We start from the raw sequence: 21,629 nt of genomic DNA, 5'->3' as shown, positions 1-21,629 counted from the left end.
GGTGGGAGAATGATATGACTGGTGTGCTGGTCTCTGTAGAAATCTGTCAGTTGTGACAGTTTTCACTAACTTCCAGTGCAGTAATATTGTAATAGTGTGGTACATCTACTTTGTAACAGCGTCCCTCTGGAGAATCTGAGTGGGTGCATGACAGTTTTTTTCACCACAGGCTGAGCTATCCCAGCTTTTTCAGTTGGAGCAAATGTGACACAGGATAAGTGGGGATGAAAGAGGCTGTTTTCTATGGGCAGTGTTTTGCAAAGAAAAAGTATCATTTTTCTATGGATGTGCTTGAAAAGATTTCTATTTCTATTGTGTTCTCATATTTTCAAGAAGTAGTAATATTTTAATGAAAAAAATAAAATTGAGGTTTGTTTTAGCATTGATCAAATAATTTAGTAACACAGAGAACAGTTATGAGTGTTTGCATATATTATCCATCAATAATGGAATACGTTCTTGAGTAGATTTTTTACATCTTGTATTTCTAAAATAGCCTGTTTACATAAAAAGATAACTACTAGAAAATGTGAAATAAATTCAACAATATAATGCTTAGAACTTGCAAGTACAAGAAGAACATGTACTAATTCATATCCACCTCCATTGTCACCTTAAGGGCAGCTCTCTCCATAGCAACTGAAAACTTTTCAAGGCAGCAATAAACTAATCCTCTCCAGCTTCCAGAGCACCATCAAGGAATTTTAAAAACATTGGACTTCCAGCAGCTAAATACTTCTGAGGATTCAGAAGGCCACAAAGCTAGATACTCAAGCATTCTTTTTTCCTTCAGAAGGTAAGAAAATAACATTTAGAAGTAAATGCTCACAATATCCTTGTAACAGTGATACATATTCCTAACAATAAAATATATCTAAACACCAAAAGATTTCCTAATATCTAAAAACATACTAACTTTTTTCTGACTAAATGCCCATTTGAATTCAGCAGTACTTTTTCAATTTTAATACTTTGTTAGCAGAGTTTCCTTTAAAATAAGGCATATCATATTGCAGTTCAAAGAAGATGAACATATATGTGGCTGTTTAACATGTGCTTTGCTGTCTGAATATGTATATCACTGCCAGCATCTGCCCATCAATATAATCAAAACCTCTGTGGAAAACAGAAGTGAAACTATTTTATATTTCTTGTGCTTTGATATCGAGATAGATTACTGTTAAAGCAGAAGGAGTGGTTTATTAGGAAGGATTGTGAACAAGAGAGGTTTATAGTACTAAATGTCTTTTGCACCTAGAGTTAACATGTTAAGCTTGTTTGTCTTGTTTATTCACTGAGTTCTTTGAGTGAAATCATAACCTCAGCTTTGTAATTCTTCCGTCTGAGTAGTGATCACTAATTTTTAAATACATCCTGTTCCTTCTCTTTTTGTGCAGTATAGCTGGAATTTAGTGATGTTGGTACAGTGTTTTGACAATATAACCTGCTTTATATTATTGCTATGTAACGTAATTACTGCACATTCATATTAGTATTAGACTAGCAATATTTATTTACAGCTATTTTTGTTACTAAAAACCTGTTTTCATGATGAAATGAAAGTGCAAGCCATGGTATTTTCCTATTCTTACTGAAAAAAATTAGTAGTAAATGCAATAACATAACACTGAAATGAAAGCCATAGACTTTATTTTTAAGAAGAGGGAAGGGCACTTTGAGACAACCTCTTATTGGTAATTCTAAAGAAGTTTTGAGGCCATGGTTGTCTTAGTTTCCTGCTGTTCTGTGCTGTAAAGCCCTTACAGGCTCCCTGTTGTTCAAAAACAGCTTGTCACTGCAAATCAGCTTAGCCGACCAATTAATAAATCCTTTCGAACATATTGCATTCACACTAATTAAAGGGTTCGGTTTTCTTCTCCTTTACCATTCAGATTCTTCAGGTTTCCAGTTTAAGCTGTGCAGCGCAAACAACAATCCAACATTCAGTGCAGATCACACACTGCAGGAAGAGGAGATGTGTTTTCTGACCAAGCATCCAGCTCTTGGGGTGGTATGTTCTGCTTTCATATTCAGCGTGCTCCTTGCTGAAGGACAGCCTGGGGAAGAGCATGGGCAGGATGGCAGCAATCCTCCCAGCAGAGGCTCTCTGGTGGAAGTTTTACGCATTCTCTCAGCTGAAAACACTGAGCTCCACATGAACCACTCACGAGAACTGGTCAAAATGTTACTGGAGAGAGCTGAGTGCCCACAACGGATTTATGGCATGCAAGAGGATTGTAATCTGGTTAGTGCTTCAATTAATGAGGGATATCTTTACAGGATCATCAGTGAGTTCTAACATTTGTTTGAGTGATACTGTCCTGAATACGATACCTCTAAACATGTAAAAAACTTCTTTTTGCAGCAAAAAAATTTGTTCCTGCTTTGCTTCCTTTTGAATTATTATTATTTATTGTTTGAGCTCATGAAGAGATATTCCAAACATGACAGACATTCCTTTTAAAGTTCCCAAGTGTTTGTTTTCCAGCAAAAATTTTTCTACTGAAATCTGGGCTAAGAACAAAAACATGAGCTTGAATTTGGGGCACAGGAAAAGACACTGTGGAAAGACGTAGGTTCATGGGGACCAGTTTTGCCACTTTTTTTGTTGTCGTTCTGAATTTTACTTCATAAAAATAAAACCCAGACAGGATTGTCTTGGATTTATGTGCCACTTCACTGAAATATTCAAGATTAAGGAGAGGGTTTTGTAAGCAGTTCAGGTCAAGGAAAATGAAAGGCAGAACAATGAATCTACAAATCCAAATTGAAACTGGAAGTAGTCCAGGGTACAGTTGCACAGAGGGGTTGGTTGTCTACTTGAGAATATTTTCAGAACTCAGTCCTGATTCAATGAAGAAAGGACAGGGACAGTGTTACTGAGCAACCTAGCTAAAAGGGACGACAAAGGGCTTGGTCAGCCTTGGCTTTCATTACTCTGGCTCTGGCACTGTTCAGTGACCTACATACAGCAGTGTCACTTTATACCACACTTACAAGGATGGTCTGAAAGGTGAATGTTTTTACAAGGTGCTGTTTTCAGCAATCTGCCAAGCCAATGAAGTGGGAATCTTTTTATCCTGTGCAGTAGACAGCTGCTCACTTTATTGACCCTTTCTAAAAATGCTCCCATTTTTCATACGAACCCAAATGTGAAATTTCATACATAAATATTGTAGATGCCTGTCATTACCTAACTGGATAATTTTTTATGAAGGAGGTTATTCACACATGGGCAATGAATATGCATCAGATACAGGCCCAGATTGAAATTAACAACATATTAAACATGGCTATATAGGCCTCCTAAACTTCACAAAACAGGGGACTAAGTTTTTGATTGCCCTTTTTGTTTTTCTTCTCTAGTGGCATGGTTTTTTCTTGTATTTGTGATGTATTTCTGGAGAGCTTGCTGGTGTCCTTTGATGGACAAAATCTAAGAGAAACTTAGCTGGGGCTTACTTTGGTCAGTACTGTTGCTCTGCTCAAGCTTCATCTTCGAAATTTTCTATAGTAAGACTTTGAGGACTGCTACCATTTTTAGCACTCCTCAGTGTGATCTGAGTCAGAAACACTGCATAAGTCCTGCACTGCCAGTGTTTCTGTGCCAGCACCACAGGCCTGTGATTTCTGTAGGAAATCCTTGAGAGAGACATGGCATTTTCAGTCACATGGTGCCCACATGGTACTGTAATGAAGATTTGGAAAACCAAGATAGCAAAAACTGTGCAAGAAGTACTATCCTTCAAGTACATCAAAATTTGAAACAGAATGCCCCACCTTATATTGGCATTTTCTTCCTCGTACTTCTTGGGAGTCACTAATTGATTTCAGATTCAATTTCCCTTCTAAATCCAGGATTCTGTTTATACCACATGACTTTGTTTTCAGACTTTTTTTTTTTTTTTCTTTTTATGATATCTCTAATGGGCATTTAAAAGCAGTGAAGTGTAAAGTTTAACACTTTCTTTAGATCCTCTTCTGGTTTGTTGTTATGTAGTAGCCCTAAGACTCTTTGGGCAGGAGCTGGCAGCTGTTGAATGGCATCTGACATTTCTTTATCTCCTAAGCAAATAGAAGTCATATATTTCTTGCATTGATAAGAAATTTTTTTTTAACTTCTGGCAACTTAAAGAAAAGAAGCTAAGACTTCAGTGCCAAAGTTCTGGGCTTCTTTTTTGTTTAGAATTTCTAAATCAAGGACAGATGGTTATTCCTGTAAAAATATTAGTAGCAGCAAAAACAACTACAACAACAACAACAAAAAAAAAGAACAACAAAAAAAAAAAAAAAACCCAACCTAATGACAAAGCACTTTATATTCTCTTAATATCTCTTTAGGGGTCACTCACCACAGGCTACCCATATATTATGGAGTATTGCATCTTTTACAATGCATCTGTTTCCTTCTGGTCAGCAATTTTCTTTTCAGTCATCTTCCTTGCAAGAGCAAACAATGGACTCACTGATTGCAATATATCTTCAATGGATTTTAAAATCTTACAGAAATCTTTGAAAATCTTCCACTTCATGCCATATGTTTATTGTATTACTACTGAGTGTTCATAAAGGCTGGTTGACTGACTTGAGGTCTTCGGTACAAAAAAGAGAATAGACTCCTCCTAGTCAAAAGAGTAATTCTCAGAGACTGCATTAGGAAAAGTTAAAGACCTTGATAAGCAATGAAGGCAGGACAGGACACAGTGAATCATATGTAATCTAGCTTATTTATGTGTATAAATAGTTAATTTGGCTATTAATATCTACAATTTTACACATATTAAAAAATCTGTGCTCAGATGTAAAGCCTGCACAAGGTGAATATGTCATTTCAGTCCCTCTTGAAATGCATTTGAAGGACTAAATGGGGTTGAGACCTTGTGCTGGCGCTCTGTACTGGATCTCATTGTTGCAGTTAACAGAATTCATTGAGAAACATAAAAATAGCTGTGTGATTACAGGCTCAATTATGTCTCTCAGCAGTGCACTGAATATGGTATAACTTCTGTTTATATAACCTCAATTAACTACAGTTCAGCAACTGCTTTTATCTTATAATGTAAACATATGTAGAATGCACAGATGAAAATATGAATAGGCCTAGCCCTTATCTAATATATTTGTAACCAGAAATGTAATCTGCTGAAGCCAGTGGAAGGTTTTCGCTCCCTACAATGATGGATCAGAATTATTCCTAATTGTAGGGAGTCTCAAACCACTAAATCATAGAATTACAGAACAGAATCATAGAATGGTTTGAGTTTGAAGGGACCTTAAAAATGATGTTGTTCCATTTCCCTACCATGAGCAGAGGCACCATCCAATAGACCAGGTTGCTCAAAGTGCCATCTCTAAGACACTCGACTTTCCTTAAAAATAAAAAGGGCTCTGGAAAAAAACCATATGGTTAATCTTGCAGCCACAGAACCCTGAAGAATTACCTGCACCCTCCTCCTGCCATTCCATCAGCCTGCATCTGTGTAGTTTTGGGTTTGATCCCTTAAGTATAGAACTTGTATTTTCCTGTTGTCCTTCCTATCTGTATTTGCAAATGCCTGGCAGGGTGTCACTTGAGTTGAATTTCCATTTATTTTTATTTCTTCACAGTGCCTTGAACCAGATGCTTTGTTACTGATAGCTGGAGGAGATTTAGAAGACAATCTCAGTGAAGAAGTATTTGAGAGAATTTCTCTTATTCTTCTCTACTACATTCTTCATCATAGAGATATGTGTTCTTCAGAATTCAGCTTGATTGATAAGGATTATAAATTTTACCTACAAAGTATGCTTAGTTTAAGACATGATGAAGATTGTTACTATTTTTCACGGAATGAAACTGAAGATATTTTAGCTGCAGTAAGGCAACATTTTAAAACTTCTGAAAACCAGGTAAAGAAAATGTGTGTGTGTGTGTGTGTGTGTGTGTGTGTGTATGTGTAAAAATAACTTCATCTTTATTACAGGTATAATGCCTTTATGCTAGTACAGAGACTATGCCAGTACTACAGTCCTCCAGAAGACTGGTAGATGAAAATGTCCGAGCACAGGTTGAATTCTGGGATTGTGTTGTATGTGCTGTTTAATGCTTTTCTTTGAGTTGTTTCGGTATGTACCACTTCCACAGGGTCTTCTGATGCAAGATCTTGCACTTGGCTCCAAGGGCAGAAAAGACTTTCTCATCTCTGATATTTACTAGCATAGATACACTACCAGTGATCTATGAGATCTATTTGAGATGGATCTATCTATAAGGATCTATTTGAGATCCTTATTTCAAATAGGATATATAAAATAATAGAATAATATTATAGAGTTCAAAGTTGAAGTATTTTTAATGGTATAAAGCAGAATAGATAATGAATTATTTTGCTGTGATGAAGTCCTTTCCAGGATCAACACTTCCATGTCTATCCAAAGCTAGATGGAATGAGGAATCTGTCCAAATATATGATGGTTTCCTTCAGTAGGAACACATACATTTGTGATTAATTATCTACCATGGATATGCCTTGTAGAAAGATTGCTAAAGATAAGCTTAAATTTAAAGTTGAAAAAAAAAAAAAAGCCTATTGAGTATTTTCAGCCAAAATCATAATTTCTAAGTCAGGAAACATGCTGTGTGTTTTCTCACTGCTGTTTAGAATTCCTTATTTCAAATAAGATCTATAAAATAATAGAATAATATTCTGGAGTTCAAAGTCAACGAAAAACTTTTCCTTGTAATGGGCAATAGAACAGGTTTTTGCCAGATTAGATAACTCCTAAAGTACAGGTTGACCTCCTGTTTGTAGCTCTTTATATCTGTTCCATGTATTGAGTTAAATTAGGTTTATATAAAGCTCAAATTTGTCCTTTTCATTTCATTAGATTTTAATTTACACATACTGTAGTAGGGTTTTCTGCACAAAAAGAAGATGGGTAAGAGACCTGGCTGTGTCCAGAATATTGAGGGCCTCCAGTTCCTCTCTCTGTCTTCTTTGTGTGGTCATTTCCCACCATAAATTATTCATTGATCGGTACTTTTGGTTCTGAGTCCTGGTGAACGTGCCGATTTCCAAGGACTCCAATGGTATCTGAGCAACTGTAAAGAGGCATTGGAAGGTATTTGGAATGTCAAGATAGAATAACAACCCATAAAATGCTTTACTGAGGGTTCTGTTTGTTTATGCTGGCAGTATAATCAGTTGTCAAGCCTGTCTAGTGACTGAGACTTCACCATTCACTGACTTGAGGGAAAAGAGATTTCTTTTATGAAAGGTACACAAAACACAATAGCATAATACTTGGAATCACAACATTTGAGTTGTGGAAAAGGGACAATGGTGCAGGGTAGTCATAGAAGAAAAGCATTTTTATTGGCTCTTATGTGTTTTGGTTTCACAGAAAATATCCTCTTCTTTAGTCATAGCATGTAATATCTTGATTGAAATGAGAGATTAAGTTTTGGGTTGTGAAAATTTTAATGTATAGTGAATGAGCAGGAAAAGAAATGGCAGCCTCCTCTCTGAAGTGTTTATGGCCTACATAAGGGGAGATGAGTATGTATGAAATAAATGACTTGGTAATGGCTCATCTAGCTGACCTTTTAATTTTGTTAATATGAGTTAGACAAAAATTAAGTAATTTTTACCTTTGTTGTTGTCGTTTCATTCAAACCCAACTATTTGCAGTGAAAATAAACAAGAAAGGAAAAAAGGGACAAAACTGTGAAAAGGGGGATAAATTTCCAGGCAACTGAGTGAGTTTTCAGACCTCCATATACATGGTTGTATACTACTGACTACTGTTTTTATTTGGTCACCCAGCAGGAAAGTCACCCTTTATCAGAAAAATTATATCTTTCCTTATTTTCCCCAGATAACTATGCCATAAAAAAATCTATTGATTCTATTGAATAGGTAAGGAACTAAAAGCATTTAAAGAATTCTTTCTGAAGTTTGATATGAAGAGTTACAGCCTGTATTATTTGAGCCAATTTCTCGTGCCTTAACAAAAATTCCTCCCCTTTCTTCCACTTTCTGGAAGTAGATTTAGATGTAATTGAGGAGGACACTTGGAACAATAGAAACAGCAGGAAAATAACACTAAGCAAAAATAGCCTGAATGACGGACTGTACTTTTTCCTCATTAGACACTGAGTAAATGTTCAAGATTTTTAATTCTATGCCTGTTCTCCTGAAAATGTCCTTTTATTAGCTGTCCTGCTGGCAATTACAGCTTACATCTTAGCATTTTTTCTACTCTGGCTCTCTGTGAAATTGCTCTCCCCAGTTTCTCCTCATGTCACTTTGATTATTTAAATGGAGGTGAGCAGGACTGTCTTCATGCTGTTTCCTCCTGATTTCAGTGTGTTGATGTGAGCACTCTGGAGAAAAATGCTGATATAATGGACAGAGATGGTGCTGATGAAAACACTCTTCCACGCCTGGCTGCTTTAATCCTTACTCTGGCTCTCCAAGGAGTCTGTATGGGGAAAGCAAGTTTGCCTTCCCCAGAATTCTTTATAAAATATATTTTCAGTTCTCTAAATAGTACCACTGAGCTCCAAGTGACAGGTAAGCTGGAGTATGCAAAAAAGTTAAAAAGTTAATTTTCTTCAGGAAAATTTATTGTTGGACTTATCAGAAATGCTACTTAACCATAAATAAATCGAAGTATAGGAGAGCTCTAAGTGACCCAAAAATAACAAAACAAAAAATCTGAAACAAAACAAAACAAATGCCAAGCTCTCAGCAGCAGCAGTTATTAATTTCTGTAAAAGGTTGTGCCTGCTTAGCAGTTTGAGAAGCTACACCATCAATTCAGGGACCTGGCATGGATTTAGATATAGAAGTTGTTATAAGACATCAACTTTTCCTTTTTTGTGGCAACTGCTAACAGCAACAGTTTACAAGCTTTTCAAAGCACTTTTAGAAAGTTACATTAAGTATGGGTTCAAAAGGATGAAAAATTGAATTGAGCATAGGTAAAAACATTTTTAACATTCATAGGTTACACAGAGGTACATTGAATCACAGAAATAAATACTAAAAATACTAAAAATATAATAATCCTTAGCCCTAAACTGGGGCTTATAGATTGTACTTACATAAACTGATTTGGTAGCAAAGCCCTGCCTTTAAAATTGCCCAGCCAGATCTTGTAAAATAATTCTCAAAAGAATGAATGGAGCCATCTCAGCACAGTGCTACTAAACATCTGTGTGTGGTGAAAGCTGGGCCCCAGTGAAGGTAACAGAAGGACTGTATGGTTGGTGGAGTTAGGATGTCATTCAGAAAAATAAAAAATTATTCTTAACCAGTTTGTTGCAGAGTAAGTCTATTTTAAGTCTAAGCTCATTATACTGTCCCTTTAAATTTATTTAAATTCTTAATATTAACTTCAGGAAAGAGTAAGAATCTGGAAGAATAGAAAACGTAAATTAGATTTTACTACATTTAGAAAACAAATATACCTGCAACTATAGCTCCATTCAGATAAGTTTTTTAAGTAGCCAAAAAAAAAGTAGTGAAACATCTTATCAGAAACCTTTCTGTGAGATTTACCATTAAGATTACACCATTTGCATTTTCCGAGTAACAAGATTTAAAAAAATAAAGGATTATCATATGGAAACATTCCCATTAATCTAAATTTCTTTAAAATGAATTTGTGGACCACTTTTTAATGGACAAATTAAGTTTTACAGGAATTATCGCTATGGCTTCATTTGAAAGTGCAGGGGTGAAGGAAGGTGATAAGGAAGATAGGATAGGGCCTGCCCATCAAATAACCAGGCATCCCATCAGCAGAAGCACCCATTGCACCCCAGCTATGACATGAGGTACATCTGTGCATGATCTCAGATTTGAATTAGGGATCCTGGCTCTCTCCTTCTTGTTTCAGTACTGTGAACAGGCATGCTTCCCTGTTAACCAAAGGAGAGAAAAAAAATCACTGTCCTGTGCTTCACTTCTGAAGTGCAAGGACAGTACAGCATCCTGAAGATTGATTTCAGGACACCCTATAGAGGATCTGTTTTCTCATCCAAATACCTGGCTGTGGCAGCTTAGTGTGGAGTTCCATTTACACAGGAATATTTTAAGAACAGTGAAGTTATTTAGCAATTGCTGGATAAATTTGTCAGAGATGCTGATAAAAGATGAATTGCCTTCCAGTCACATTTGAGTGCGATATGTAAAGAAGGAAAGGCTGAGGATCTGGGTGTCTGGAAGTTCCAGAGTTGTTAAGCAGAAATTGCCTCCAGTACCAAACTGAGAAAAGAGTATTAAAATGAGGAATTGAATCAATGTTGTAACAAACAAAAAGAAAAAAAATACTGTCTTTTAAATGTTTTGTCTTTTAAGTGTGCATTTTCCTATGGTAACATATCTGTTCTCTAATTAATTACCAGAACTAGAACAGCTACTCAATGTGCTTAGAGTCAAAAGGACCTGCACTGTAAATGGACAATTTCACAGTCATAAAAGAAGACGTTACAGTATGGCAATCAGAGATATTGGAAGAAGAAATCCTCCAGTCAAAGGAAACCATACAAAAGGAGATTATCTGAAAGGCTATTTTGAAGACCATGAAAGGAACACAGACTGGGACCAGGTTAATTTATTTTTATGTTATTATAGTGTTGGTGACAGAATTTCACTGTCAGAAGTTTAAACTGATTTGCAAACCATGCAAAATGTCTGAGGTAAAATGTATTAGTTTCAAAAAGGCATGTAGATGTAGATGAAAATATATATTTTTATATTAATATAATATAATATAATATAATATAATATAATATAACATAATATAATATAACATAATATAATATAATATAATATAATATAATATAATATAATATAATATAATATAATATAATATATATATTTATATAGGTATATTTGTTTAAATTTTAATCAGGGAAAGAACTTTGTGGATGTTGAATGTACAATTAAAGTCACTGGGAGGGGCTAACAATGGTTAGTGTTACATGGAGTCAGGTGCTTCTTCAAGACACAGAGGACTGAATTAACATTGATGTCAATTTGATGGTTTTGGTGTTTTCTTACAGTTATTAGAGATTTCTTGTGGTTTTATGTCACAGAGTTTCTAAGATGCCTTAAGTGACCTGGTAGAAAGAGGGATTGTTTTGCACTAAGGAAAACAAAGTAAATTAAAGTTTCCATGTAAGTTGATTTTAAAAGGCTTCTGTAAATTGAGGATTGGACATTTTCAAACTCTTTTCATAGCCATCTATGGAATCCAGAAGCCTTCTTTAGAAAGTATAAAGGCTGTAAAAGAGAGCCTTAGGTACTCCAAAGTATTCTCTCTGAGAACTTTGAAGGACACTGGCTTATTGCAGGTGATTTTATCCTTTTCCTAAGAATTTGAAAATAAATAAATTTTGTTTATGGCAACAATCAAGATGGTAACTGACTTCCATCCTTTAGACTGGGTATCATCCCTTAGACAAAAAAGGAGACTTCAAAGTATATAATTGGCATATATTTTGATGTATACATTTGAAATATATTCTTCAAAGAACACTTTTCTGTTGTTTTCAACCCTTTACCATTTATATGAACTCAGTGGCAATGTTTCTTCTCGATTTAGGAGAACTGAGTGATGTGCAATTGACTTTTTCTGTGTGGTCATTTTATGGTGGGTAGCTGAGACAAATTTCATCTGGTTAAAAGCCATTCTGATAGATATTTATCTGTGTAATTGTATTGCATTTGAAATGCATACTCTATCAATACATTTCTTTATTTGCAACTGACCACAAAAAAGGATCATGCTGATCAGCATGATGAGGCTTTTATTGAGGTCTCAAAATAATCTTAAATTAAGGTCATTTTAAATGTGTTTCATATGAATTTTAAATTACAAAGAACAGACATCAGTAGTGATTCTATCTGTAAAAGAAGTAAAATTCTCCAGCAACTAAAGTATTTTTAAAGCTCAGTTTTTTGATTTCTTGAACTTCTAAGACTGGCTGTAACTCAAAGGATAAGTGTGCAAGGGCATTATCTGAGTGTTAGGAGTCAACTGAGAGCCAAGTAGTCTGTATATATAAAAAAAACCACAAAGAAACATCTGGAGAGAAGATAATTTCTCTTCTGCATTAATTCCTAATTATTTTCATTTCTGTTCTTTTTAGCAATGCCTATTTTCCTTTACATATTTCCATTAGAACACTTCATGTTTCACTGCAGTGTCGCTAATTTTGTCTCCTGTTTTCTGCACCTATGTTAGCCATTGTGCTTCATTAATAACAGATTCCTCTACATACAGGACATTGACTTGTCTATGGCTTGTGTTTGCTAACTGCTTTAAGATCTGTAATTTAATTTTTATATAGGAATAATTATTTGAAACATTACCACAAAAAAAAGGTCACTGCTTTCTTATAAAGTCATCATTGTCTCTACAATTAAAAATGCCTATAAAAAATGTAGTGGCAAATGATCTAATAAGATAAATAATCTCAAATTCCATTAAACTATGTCAGAACGTCTATGTATTCATTTACTCTTCCTCATTAAACAAACATGGATTTTGGAAACTTAAATCATCCATCCATCCTGTTTTTCACATGAAAATATGCAAAAACAATGTGCTTATTTCTTTGTTATCATCCTCCAGCAACATAGTTGCTTTTCTAATGGAGACAGTTCTCTGCCTCCTTATGTTAAAAAGCTTCAAAGGCTGGGGCTTGTAGCTAGAAAAGATGCAGGTCCTCATGCCCCACATCTTACAAGAACATTTTACTAAGTAGACCTTAACGCTATTTTTATGTAAGAGTGGGCAGTTTCCTTTTACAGATAATATTTTGCTTTTCATTGAAAATTCATGGTGGTTAATTCACATTAAAATTTAGGTTCACAGTAATCCTGATCCTGGACCTCATCTTGTCTATTGTACTTTTCAAAAAAGAGCCAACTTCAAAGTCAGATCAGGTTTCACAGAGCCATGTTGAATTCTGAATGTCTCCAAAAACAGAGTTTATACAGTCTTTGGGAAACCTGCACAAGTGCTTTATTGCCTTCATCTTGATGGCCTTCTTTATTATAGCAAATTGGATTTTTTTCTGCTGCAACTAATACTTTTTGCCTCTCATTCTTTTTCTGTGTGCCTCTGAAAAGATTCTGGTTATATCTTCCCTCTAAACCACCTTAGAGAGTTGAAGACTTAAGATACCCACCAACCCTTCTGTTCCCAAACTGAACAAACCCAGGTCCCTCAGCCTCTCCTGGTGCATCATGTGCTGCAGTTCCCTAGAAATCTTGGTGGACCTCCACTGGACTTCTCTCAATTTGCCAGTTTCTTGCACTGCTGGTTATTAAGCTGGACATAGTCCATATGTGGACTCCCATGTCCTGAGTGGTGGGCAATATTCTTTCTCCAGTACCTGCTGGCTCTGCTCTTGCTAATGCAGCCAGTGTGCAGTTAGTGGTCATTGCCACAAGGGCACACTGGTGGCTCATGTTCAAGTTTCCTGTCAGGACCCACCTCAAGGGCTTTTTCTGGAATCCTGCCTTCCTTCTGGCCAGTTTTCCCTAGCCTTCATTGACGCATGGAGTTAGTCTGTGTGAAGCACAGTAAGTTTATCTTGGCTGATCTTCATGAAGGTCTGGTCAGCCCATTTCTTTGTCTTGTCAAGGTCCCTCTAAATAGCAGCCACATTCATCAACATACTGATTAGTGGTCCCAGTTGAATTTCACCTGTGAATGCCACCTGCTGCACTCTGTTCCATCACTCAAGTTGTTGGTGAAGGTGTCAAGTAATATCCCTGCTCTGACTGGTCAGCAATGCTGCTCATAACCAGCCAAAATCCTAGTCTTCCAACTTGATACCAGATGTCAGTGGTTCCTACTTCTAGAGTCAGTATCACTGCCTAGAACAGGCAAAATTAAGGTGTCTTACAGTATGGTAGCTGCTAAATTGTTCTCATGCTCTCCTTTGGCTTGAAGGCAGAACACACTCAGTCCAGGTGACAAGATCACCTGTTATCCTGAAGACTTGAATGTGGTTTTCAGAAAAAAATATATCAGTGCTCAATTAATTCAGTTTCTTAGTGAACCACAAGGCATATTTTACTTCACTAATGGATGAGCAAAGGCAGGAATGTGTTGGGGTTTGACTGGATTATTTAAAAGTAATTATACTTAACAACTTCAAAAGAAGCTTAAGCTTCAGTAATGAGAGAAAGAGTATTTAGGAATCCCTTGAGTCTCAGATGCAGACCAATTTATATTAAAGAAAATTTTTTGGTTTTTAAATATTGAATCACAGCTCATCAGATGAGATTAAGAAATGAAGATTATTAAGACAACATATTTGATCTGGAGTTCTTCTGTTTAAAAGTGTTTACAGAAATTTCCACTAGAATTTTTCTTGTGTTATCTGCTCATGTTTTTACTAGAAGTTTCATCCTGGAGAGGAAAACCCAATTAATTCTTCATGAAAATTTTTGAAATATAATGCTTCCATGAAAAATTGCTTCTTTTGACAAAGAGATGCTCCAAACAAGAACAAAAATGTAGTTGGAATTCTGAAGTGCCTCTAATAATACAATCATTAAGCAATCTTTAGACCGATTTTAGACTATGTAACATCTAGTTTGCTGACATGCTCTCATTTAATGAATTAAAAAAACTAACTTATTTCTATATCTTACTGAAGATCCAGTACAAGGACGAATTTCAGTATTGCTTTGAATTAGGCAGTATCTTGTATCAATAGCACTATTACTGCAAATAATGTAGTTCCACAAGAATAACTAAGAATATGGTTCGTATTAGCATTAAAACATTTTTCTTAGCACATATAGGAATTAAATATTGAGATATATTATTTTGTAAGATCTTAATGACATTAAGCGGCTTCAACAGAAATTGATCTGGTTTATCCCAAAGATTCTGGTCTTTCTGAAATATGTAGTAGTATCAAGTTTACACAGAAAAAAAAGTCAAGTAATTGAAGTAATTAAACTAATTTAAACAAGAAAGAGTACAGATATATAGCAGGTTTCTTCTAGGACTGGAGTGTCCTCTGTTCTTCTAAGATTCTGTATTTAACCTCAAAACTAAATGCAGGTATAATGCAGCATGTTTAGTAACTGAATATACTTTTCTACAAAGGTTTGTTTCTCTGCCAATGAACTTGTGAAGATATTTTTGAAAAACAGTTCTTCCTCCATTTCTAAGGACCACTTCAAGCAAATCAGTCCAGCTATCATTCAACAACTTTTAAGTTGTTCATGTCAGCTTCCTGACTTCAAACAGACAAAGCTTCCACCAACAACTGTGGAAAGTAAGTTATGTTCTTGTTAATAAATTATTATTTAAATTCAGATAAAGAGGTGCAAGGACTTCTGGGGACTTCTCATTCATTAACAATCCAAAACATGGGATTTATGCCATCTGTAATTTAAGCATTCTGTCATTTCATAGCATACATGTCAGATAATAGTATTATATTGAGAAGTGAGGGGATTCAATGGTCTAAATTTTATAGTATTTGGAATTCTATTTCCACCTGTTATTTTCTTCATTTGTTAGAGAACTGCTTGATATTGCCAGCAGGTAGGCAATAACAGGTCCTCATCTATGGATTGCTGGGCAGTAAGGGCTTATTTTGTGAAATTTGCATCAGTTTTCTATTGTAGTCATTGCATTGCTTTTACATATAGCTTCTAAGTTACATTAGCTGGCATTTTATACCATGATGTGGCAAATGCTTGATAGAAATAAATTTTGCATGAATGCTACTGGTGTTTCAGCTTGTGATATTTTATATCAGAGAGGCTTTGAGGATACTATTGGGGTAAGAAAAACATTCAGAAAAACAGTAACAGGGCTGCAGGACCTGTGTGATAGAGCTGGAGCAAGAATTGACTGAGGGTATAATTGGGTTGTTTCCACTTGCAGTTGTAGCCCTCACATGCCTCTGCTTCCAGTGTTTTCCACTCCATCTGTTCTATGGATTCCACTGTAGTCAATCCTTAGTCCACCTTATAAAAGAAAAATCTGAATCTAAGCTGACCTAAGGGCTTCCTAATGTTTTTTCTGGGTTTTTTCCATACTTCAAGCCAGTGATATCTGGGTTACAAAACAAGGTGTGCTGGCATAATAACAGAGACATTAATTTTGGTGGGGAATTTGGGAGTTGGGAATGACCAGAAAGGAATAGACATCTAACCATAATTGCATGCATCTAGAGGTGCACTTTTTAGGTTACAAATCAATGTCTTCAATACCTTTATCTTAATATCTACATGGTTAGCTTTAGATGACTAGGTCTTTTTGGAGCTAGTAAGTTTTCCCCACATCCTCCTGCCCAATGATCCTTATGGAACAGCAGATGAATTAAAAAGCAGGAAAGAACACATGTGAATATCCCAGAAGTAAAAAGCATGGGAGAATACTCATGGATATCCGAAGTATTGTTATAGTAGAAAGAGACATACAGGGTAGGAAGAATCATTATGGGTCTTCAATAGGCAGCAGTCCTTTCTTATCTTATACCTCTGCTCATTACCTGAACACTTTGCAGTCTTTACTGCTTTGATCTTTTCTGTGCTACACAGACATGACCATTTTTTAAGATCGGGAATCAAGGGACAAAGAAAGAAAAGAAAGGAACTTACCCAGGTCACATACAAGGTTCATAAAAAATTCACTGTTAAATGGGATTCTTCCAAGTCTAAAGCCATCGGCCCAATCAATGACATTTTACTGATCTCATAAAGGTGAGAGATGAGAAAAATTGAACTATTCAAGTGCAGAATAGAATTAATAAGAGCCCTTTCTGAAGCCCTTTCCCTGTGCTTTTTGGCAAAGGAAGGTTTCCATGACCACAGGGACACTTCTGCTGTCTTGATACAGATAAAGAACTCCATGTTTGACCTATGTGTGACCTAGTGACCTGAGCAAAGTCTCATTAGTCTTATTCTGAACTCTATTTTACTGACAGGCTGTGCTGTTTTGGCTAAGTCACCAAGGCCTGACATTCCATATATTTCTACTATACTCTTGTATATTTGGATGTGCAGTCTGTGAAATTAGCTGTCTGATTTTATGAGGTGCTAAGCACTTGCAGTGCTATTGAAGTTTGAAATGTTAGGTGACAGTTTTAAATATTTTGGCATTAATTCCTTTATGTGTGTTTCTTATCAGTGTTTTACTTCCCATTATAAGATTTCCATAGAAATTAATTGGGATTCATGTTGTGCAAAATGTTGGAAATGTGAGCAGTGTGTAACTCTGAGGAATTAGAAGACTAACATTCAAAAACCTCCCAGTAATCTTGGAAAAATAGGCTGATGGTCCTGGTGTATTAAGTGAAGGGATGTATTTCCACAGCAGATTTGTATTTGTACCAAAATGTTTATGCTTAGAACCTAAATTAGATTGCTACATTTATTTGAGGTTTTAGGCCTTCGTTTGTTTACAGAAAATGATTTGGTTAAAAATGTGGTGTTGACTGTAAAGACACACAGGTGTGGCATAAAAGAACATAGAATCTCAAGCATAAATCTTTTAATAGAGGAAGCAAATACAGAGCAGTATTCACTGTGCTGCTCTGAGTGCCTCTGATTTGCATAGCCACAGTCTGTTTAGCTCTTAAGGTCTGAAATTTGGAAGTACCAGACTATTACATATAAAGCCTGAAAAAATGAATGTTTTCTGGGCTTCTAATTCTGTCATCTGTTCACACATGACTAGAAAAATCTATGTGGCTGTTGTGGCTTAACTCCAGATAGAAGCTAAATATGAAGCAGCCACTTGCCCATACCCTCACTCCCTCCCTCCACAGGGATTGGGGAGGAGAGCAGGACAAAGGTAACACCCATCAGTTGAGCTATCATCAATTTAATAATTTAGATAAAGTAAAATATACAATTCATGCTACTCCTCCTACTACTGCAATTACTAATGGAAAGGAAGATTACAAAAGAAAAAAAAAAAAAAAAAAGAGAGAGGGAAATAAACCCCAAGATAAACAAGTGATGTGCAACACAATTGCTTACCACCTGCTGACTGATGCCCAGCTCACCCTTGGGCAGCAATCAGCCCCTTCTGGCCAACTCCTCACAGTTTCTACACTGGGCATGATATTCTCTGGTGTGGAATATCCCTTTGGCCAATTTGGTCAGATGTCCCAGATGTGTTCCTCCCCCCTCCCCAGATTCTTGTGCAGCTCCTCACTTTCAGAGTATGAGACACTGGAAAGTCTTTGACTCAGGGTAAGCACAGCTTAGCCACAGCCAAAACATCAGTGTGTTGTCAACATTATTCTCATCCTGCATCCAAAACACTGCCCTGTACCAGGTACTAGGAAAATTAACTAATTAAATCAGATAGTGTCAAAATGAATCACTCCTCCTGCATGCTTGTATATAGAGGTATGAAAACATACCCTTAACAACAATTACAAATACAAAAAATACTCAAATACAAATAAAAATATTTGGATTATTAAAGGTGTCCTTGTTTTGTTTCATTTGTTTTCCCCTACAGAATATGGTTACAGCACTGTTGCGGTTTTACTTATTACTATTGGATCTATGTTTGGTACAACTCTCATTTTATTTAACTCCTGTCAAGAAATCTATACACTCATTTTACAGCTGTTTGTCGGTTTGGCTGTTGGAACCCTTTCTGGAGATGCATTGCTACATCTTATTCCTCAGGTAAGTAATAGACACTTCCGTGCTTTTTAAAATGTTGACACATATGAAGATAAAGGTTTCATTTAAACCTGCATAATGCTTATCAGGTTATAAATAAAGCTTTCTTGAAATCTCCCCAGCACCCCAATTACATTTGCACTCTGTAGCTCAGAGAGAGATTAAAAATAATAATAAGTAGAAATCCATGATTGATTAATTCAAAGAAAGAAAGGTTCCTATTTTTCGAAAAGAAATTCAGAAACTCCACAAGTCCTGTGCAAGGCACATTCTAGATGGGTATTAATTTATTTAATGAAGCAGATTCTGTAACATATTTTAACAAAAATTGTTCTAAGGTTGTATGAGCCATCCACAGTCCCCTCCACAGATTGTTCCAGGGAACCAGGCACTAACAGCCAAATTAATCCTGATGCCTAGAACTGTAATAAAATGGGCAGCATGATCTTTTCCTAAATTCATAATCTAAATTTTAAGAACAGGATAACATGCAAAACAGAACCAAGTTTTCCATTGTGTATTCATTTATTTTTAACAGTCTCCCTGATATGACAGAGATGTTATGAGCAGACTTCTAGTGGTCACAGAAAGAGATTCGCAGCTTTACTTCAGATTCTGGTTAAAATTTTCTTTTAGCTCAATGCATCATCTCTGGAAGCAAAACTGGGAGAATGGTTTAAGGAAGGCAATTCTCACTGAATGTGAGACAAATGCATTTCTTTCAGCAGCACCTTTTAAGTGTGAAAGTATTCTCCTTCACCAGTTTTAAGTGATGTATCCAGTAGTCTTTAGAGCCCTCACTTTCAGAGCAAAGGAGGCTGTGACACTAGGGAAAAGAAGGAAGCATACCCACCAACAGAAATGCATTTTTGCATTAATTATGCATTAATTAATTTATGCATTATTTTCACAGAATCACAGTTACAGAACTACAGAATAGTTAGAGTTGGAAGGGACATCTGGAGATCATCTAGTCCAACCCACTGTCAAGGCACGATAACCTAGAGCAGGTTACAAAGGAATACATCAAGGAGTTTTTGAATGTCTCTAGAGAGGGAGAATCCACAACTGCCCTGTGCAGCCCATGCCAGTGCTCTGCCACCCTCAGTTTAAAGAAGTTCTACTCCATGTTGAGTTGGAACTTTTTGTGTTTTATTTTATGGCCATTGCTCCTCATCCTGTTGCTGGGAACCACTGAAAAGAGCCTGGCACCAGGCTCTTGGCACCCACCTTTGAGATATTTGTATGCATTAATGACATCCTCTCGCAGATTTCTCTTCTCTAGACTGGAGAGGCCCAGTTCCAGCAGACTCTTCTCATAAGAGAGATGCTCTAGTCCCCTAAACATCTTTGTGGCCTCTGCTGGACCCTCTCCAGTAGCTCCTTTTCTATTTTTGATCTGAAGTTTGCATATTAAGATAATGCAAGTAATTTTTATAAATTTTAGCATCATGATATTGCAAACAAAATATATCTCATATATATAAAGGGTGATTTCATAAAACAGTCCCTAAAAATAATGTTACTTTCACCACTGAGAGATGAAGAAGTGTAGCTGTGCTCCTCATGATTAATTTCATCCTCTATTATTCGGCTGATTATTTCAAAACACAATTTAACTTTGACAGAACTGGAAAAATAAAATTCTGGGGAAAAAAAATGAATTAATGCATTATGGCTTGCTGTAGCAAAAATTAAAACATTGCCATTTTAATTTTTTTTTTTTACTTTATCTCTTTTATTTTAGATTCTTGGTTTGCATAAACATGAAGCACAAGACATAGAACATTTCTATGAGGGAAAAGAATATATTTGGAAACTTTTGGGAATAATTGGAGGAATTCATGGATTTTTTCTGATAGAAAAGTGTTTCTTTCTTTTGGTAACACCTCGTGACCAGGTAAAGCTTTGTACAATTCGCCATTTAAAAAAAAAACCTCTTGTATTTTGAGATTTTGCAGTGCACAGAATGTTAAAATGATTGTGGAAATTAATTATCATTTCTGTGGGTTAAATGAAGCATTGATAATTGCTTTCCAAAGTGGTCCTACCAGATTGACCTTCAGTTTCTATTTTGCTTTGCTTTGTGGAATTTGCTTGCTTCATGAGTGTGTTCCATATATTTATAATTCCAGAATGGAACAGTTAATCGAACATGTTCCATAAGCCTGCATTCATGAGTCACACTGGAGCAGGTGAAAAGCGTGTATCCATATGAAATAGCAGTGACTGTTGTTTGCTCTAGGCTCTGTTTAAAGAGGAGCAAGATGCAATGGAAAGATAGATGCAAGCATAAGATATTTTCAAGAATGATATCTTAAAATTTCCAAATTGTTTTTGATCCCTATCCCAGGGATCTAATATGTGTGTTGCAGTCAGTAGGACCCAATTTTTATTAATAAGATCTCCTTGCTCACTGCTATGCTTACAGTAATTCTATTACTTTATTTCGTATGGCTGGAGCCTGAAAATATGATTATGCACAAGGATAGAGTGTAGCACAAAATGTGATGGCTCATTAAGTTTCTAAGCATGAGACAACCCTAATGTCACTTAAGAAGGCTAAACCTTTGCTTGTTCTGTTTACAGAGTGTGTGAAGACTGGTCTGATTTAGGCTTCAATGACTCCCTATTCCCACTACCTTTGAGTCACCCATAAGAATATAATGTGAGATTAATAGAATGAGAGTATTTTAATGATGGTGATATTTTATTTGCTTGGTAAAAAGGAGTCCTTTTTCTTCCTTGTTTGAGAGAAGGGTTTTATCATCATCCCATCAATTTTAAATTTTTTTCTACTGAGAACTAGATGAATCCTCAGACTTAATTTTATATGTATCTCAGCTTCAAATTTGAATTTGATTTTTGAAATAAATTAAGTTTTATCAAACCTTTGTGACTGTCACTGATATATCTGATTCAATTTTCAGGGCTTTTAATAAAATAAGCATA

General features: G+C 35.8%; 1 protein-coding gene across 4 annotated transcripts in view; it reads left to right on the top strand.

Annotated features, from left to right (window-relative positions):
* Positions 1-706: 706 nt before the first annotated feature.
* SLC39A12 (solute carrier family 39 member 12) overlaps positions 707-21,629 on the top strand; it is a 33,722-nt gene continuing 12,799 nt past the window's right edge. For 3 of the 4 annotated variants that reach the window (XM_053998020.1, XM_053998012.1, XM_053998039.1), the window contains exons 1-8: positions 707-796; positions 1,893-2,245; positions 5,608-5,889; positions 8,348-8,555; positions 10,394-10,596; positions 15,127-15,298; positions 18,508-18,680; positions 20,425-20,577. In XM_053998020.1, coding sequence (XP_053853995.1) covers positions 1,976-2,245; positions 5,608-5,889; positions 8,348-8,555; positions 10,394-10,596; positions 15,127-15,298; positions 18,508-18,680; positions 20,425-20,577 — 1,461 coding nt within the window. In that variant the 5' untranslated portion in view covers positions 707-796; positions 1,893-1,975. The remainder of the gene's footprint in view (positions 797-1,892; positions 2,246-5,607; positions 5,890-8,347; positions 8,556-10,393; positions 10,597-15,126; positions 15,299-18,507; positions 18,681-20,424; positions 20,578-21,629) is intronic. The other variant, XM_053998029.1, reaches the window with a different exon arrangement.

Source organism: Vidua macroura, chromosome 1, assembly GCF_024509145.1.
Source record: "Vidua macroura isolate BioBank_ID:100142 chromosome 1, ASM2450914v1, whole genome shotgun sequence".
NCBI classification, from domain to species: Eukaryota; Metazoa; Chordata; class Aves; order Passeriformes; family Viduidae; genus Vidua; species Vidua macroura.
Note: the sequence above shows the minus strand (reverse complement) of the source record. Positions and strands in the feature narration are given on the sequence as shown.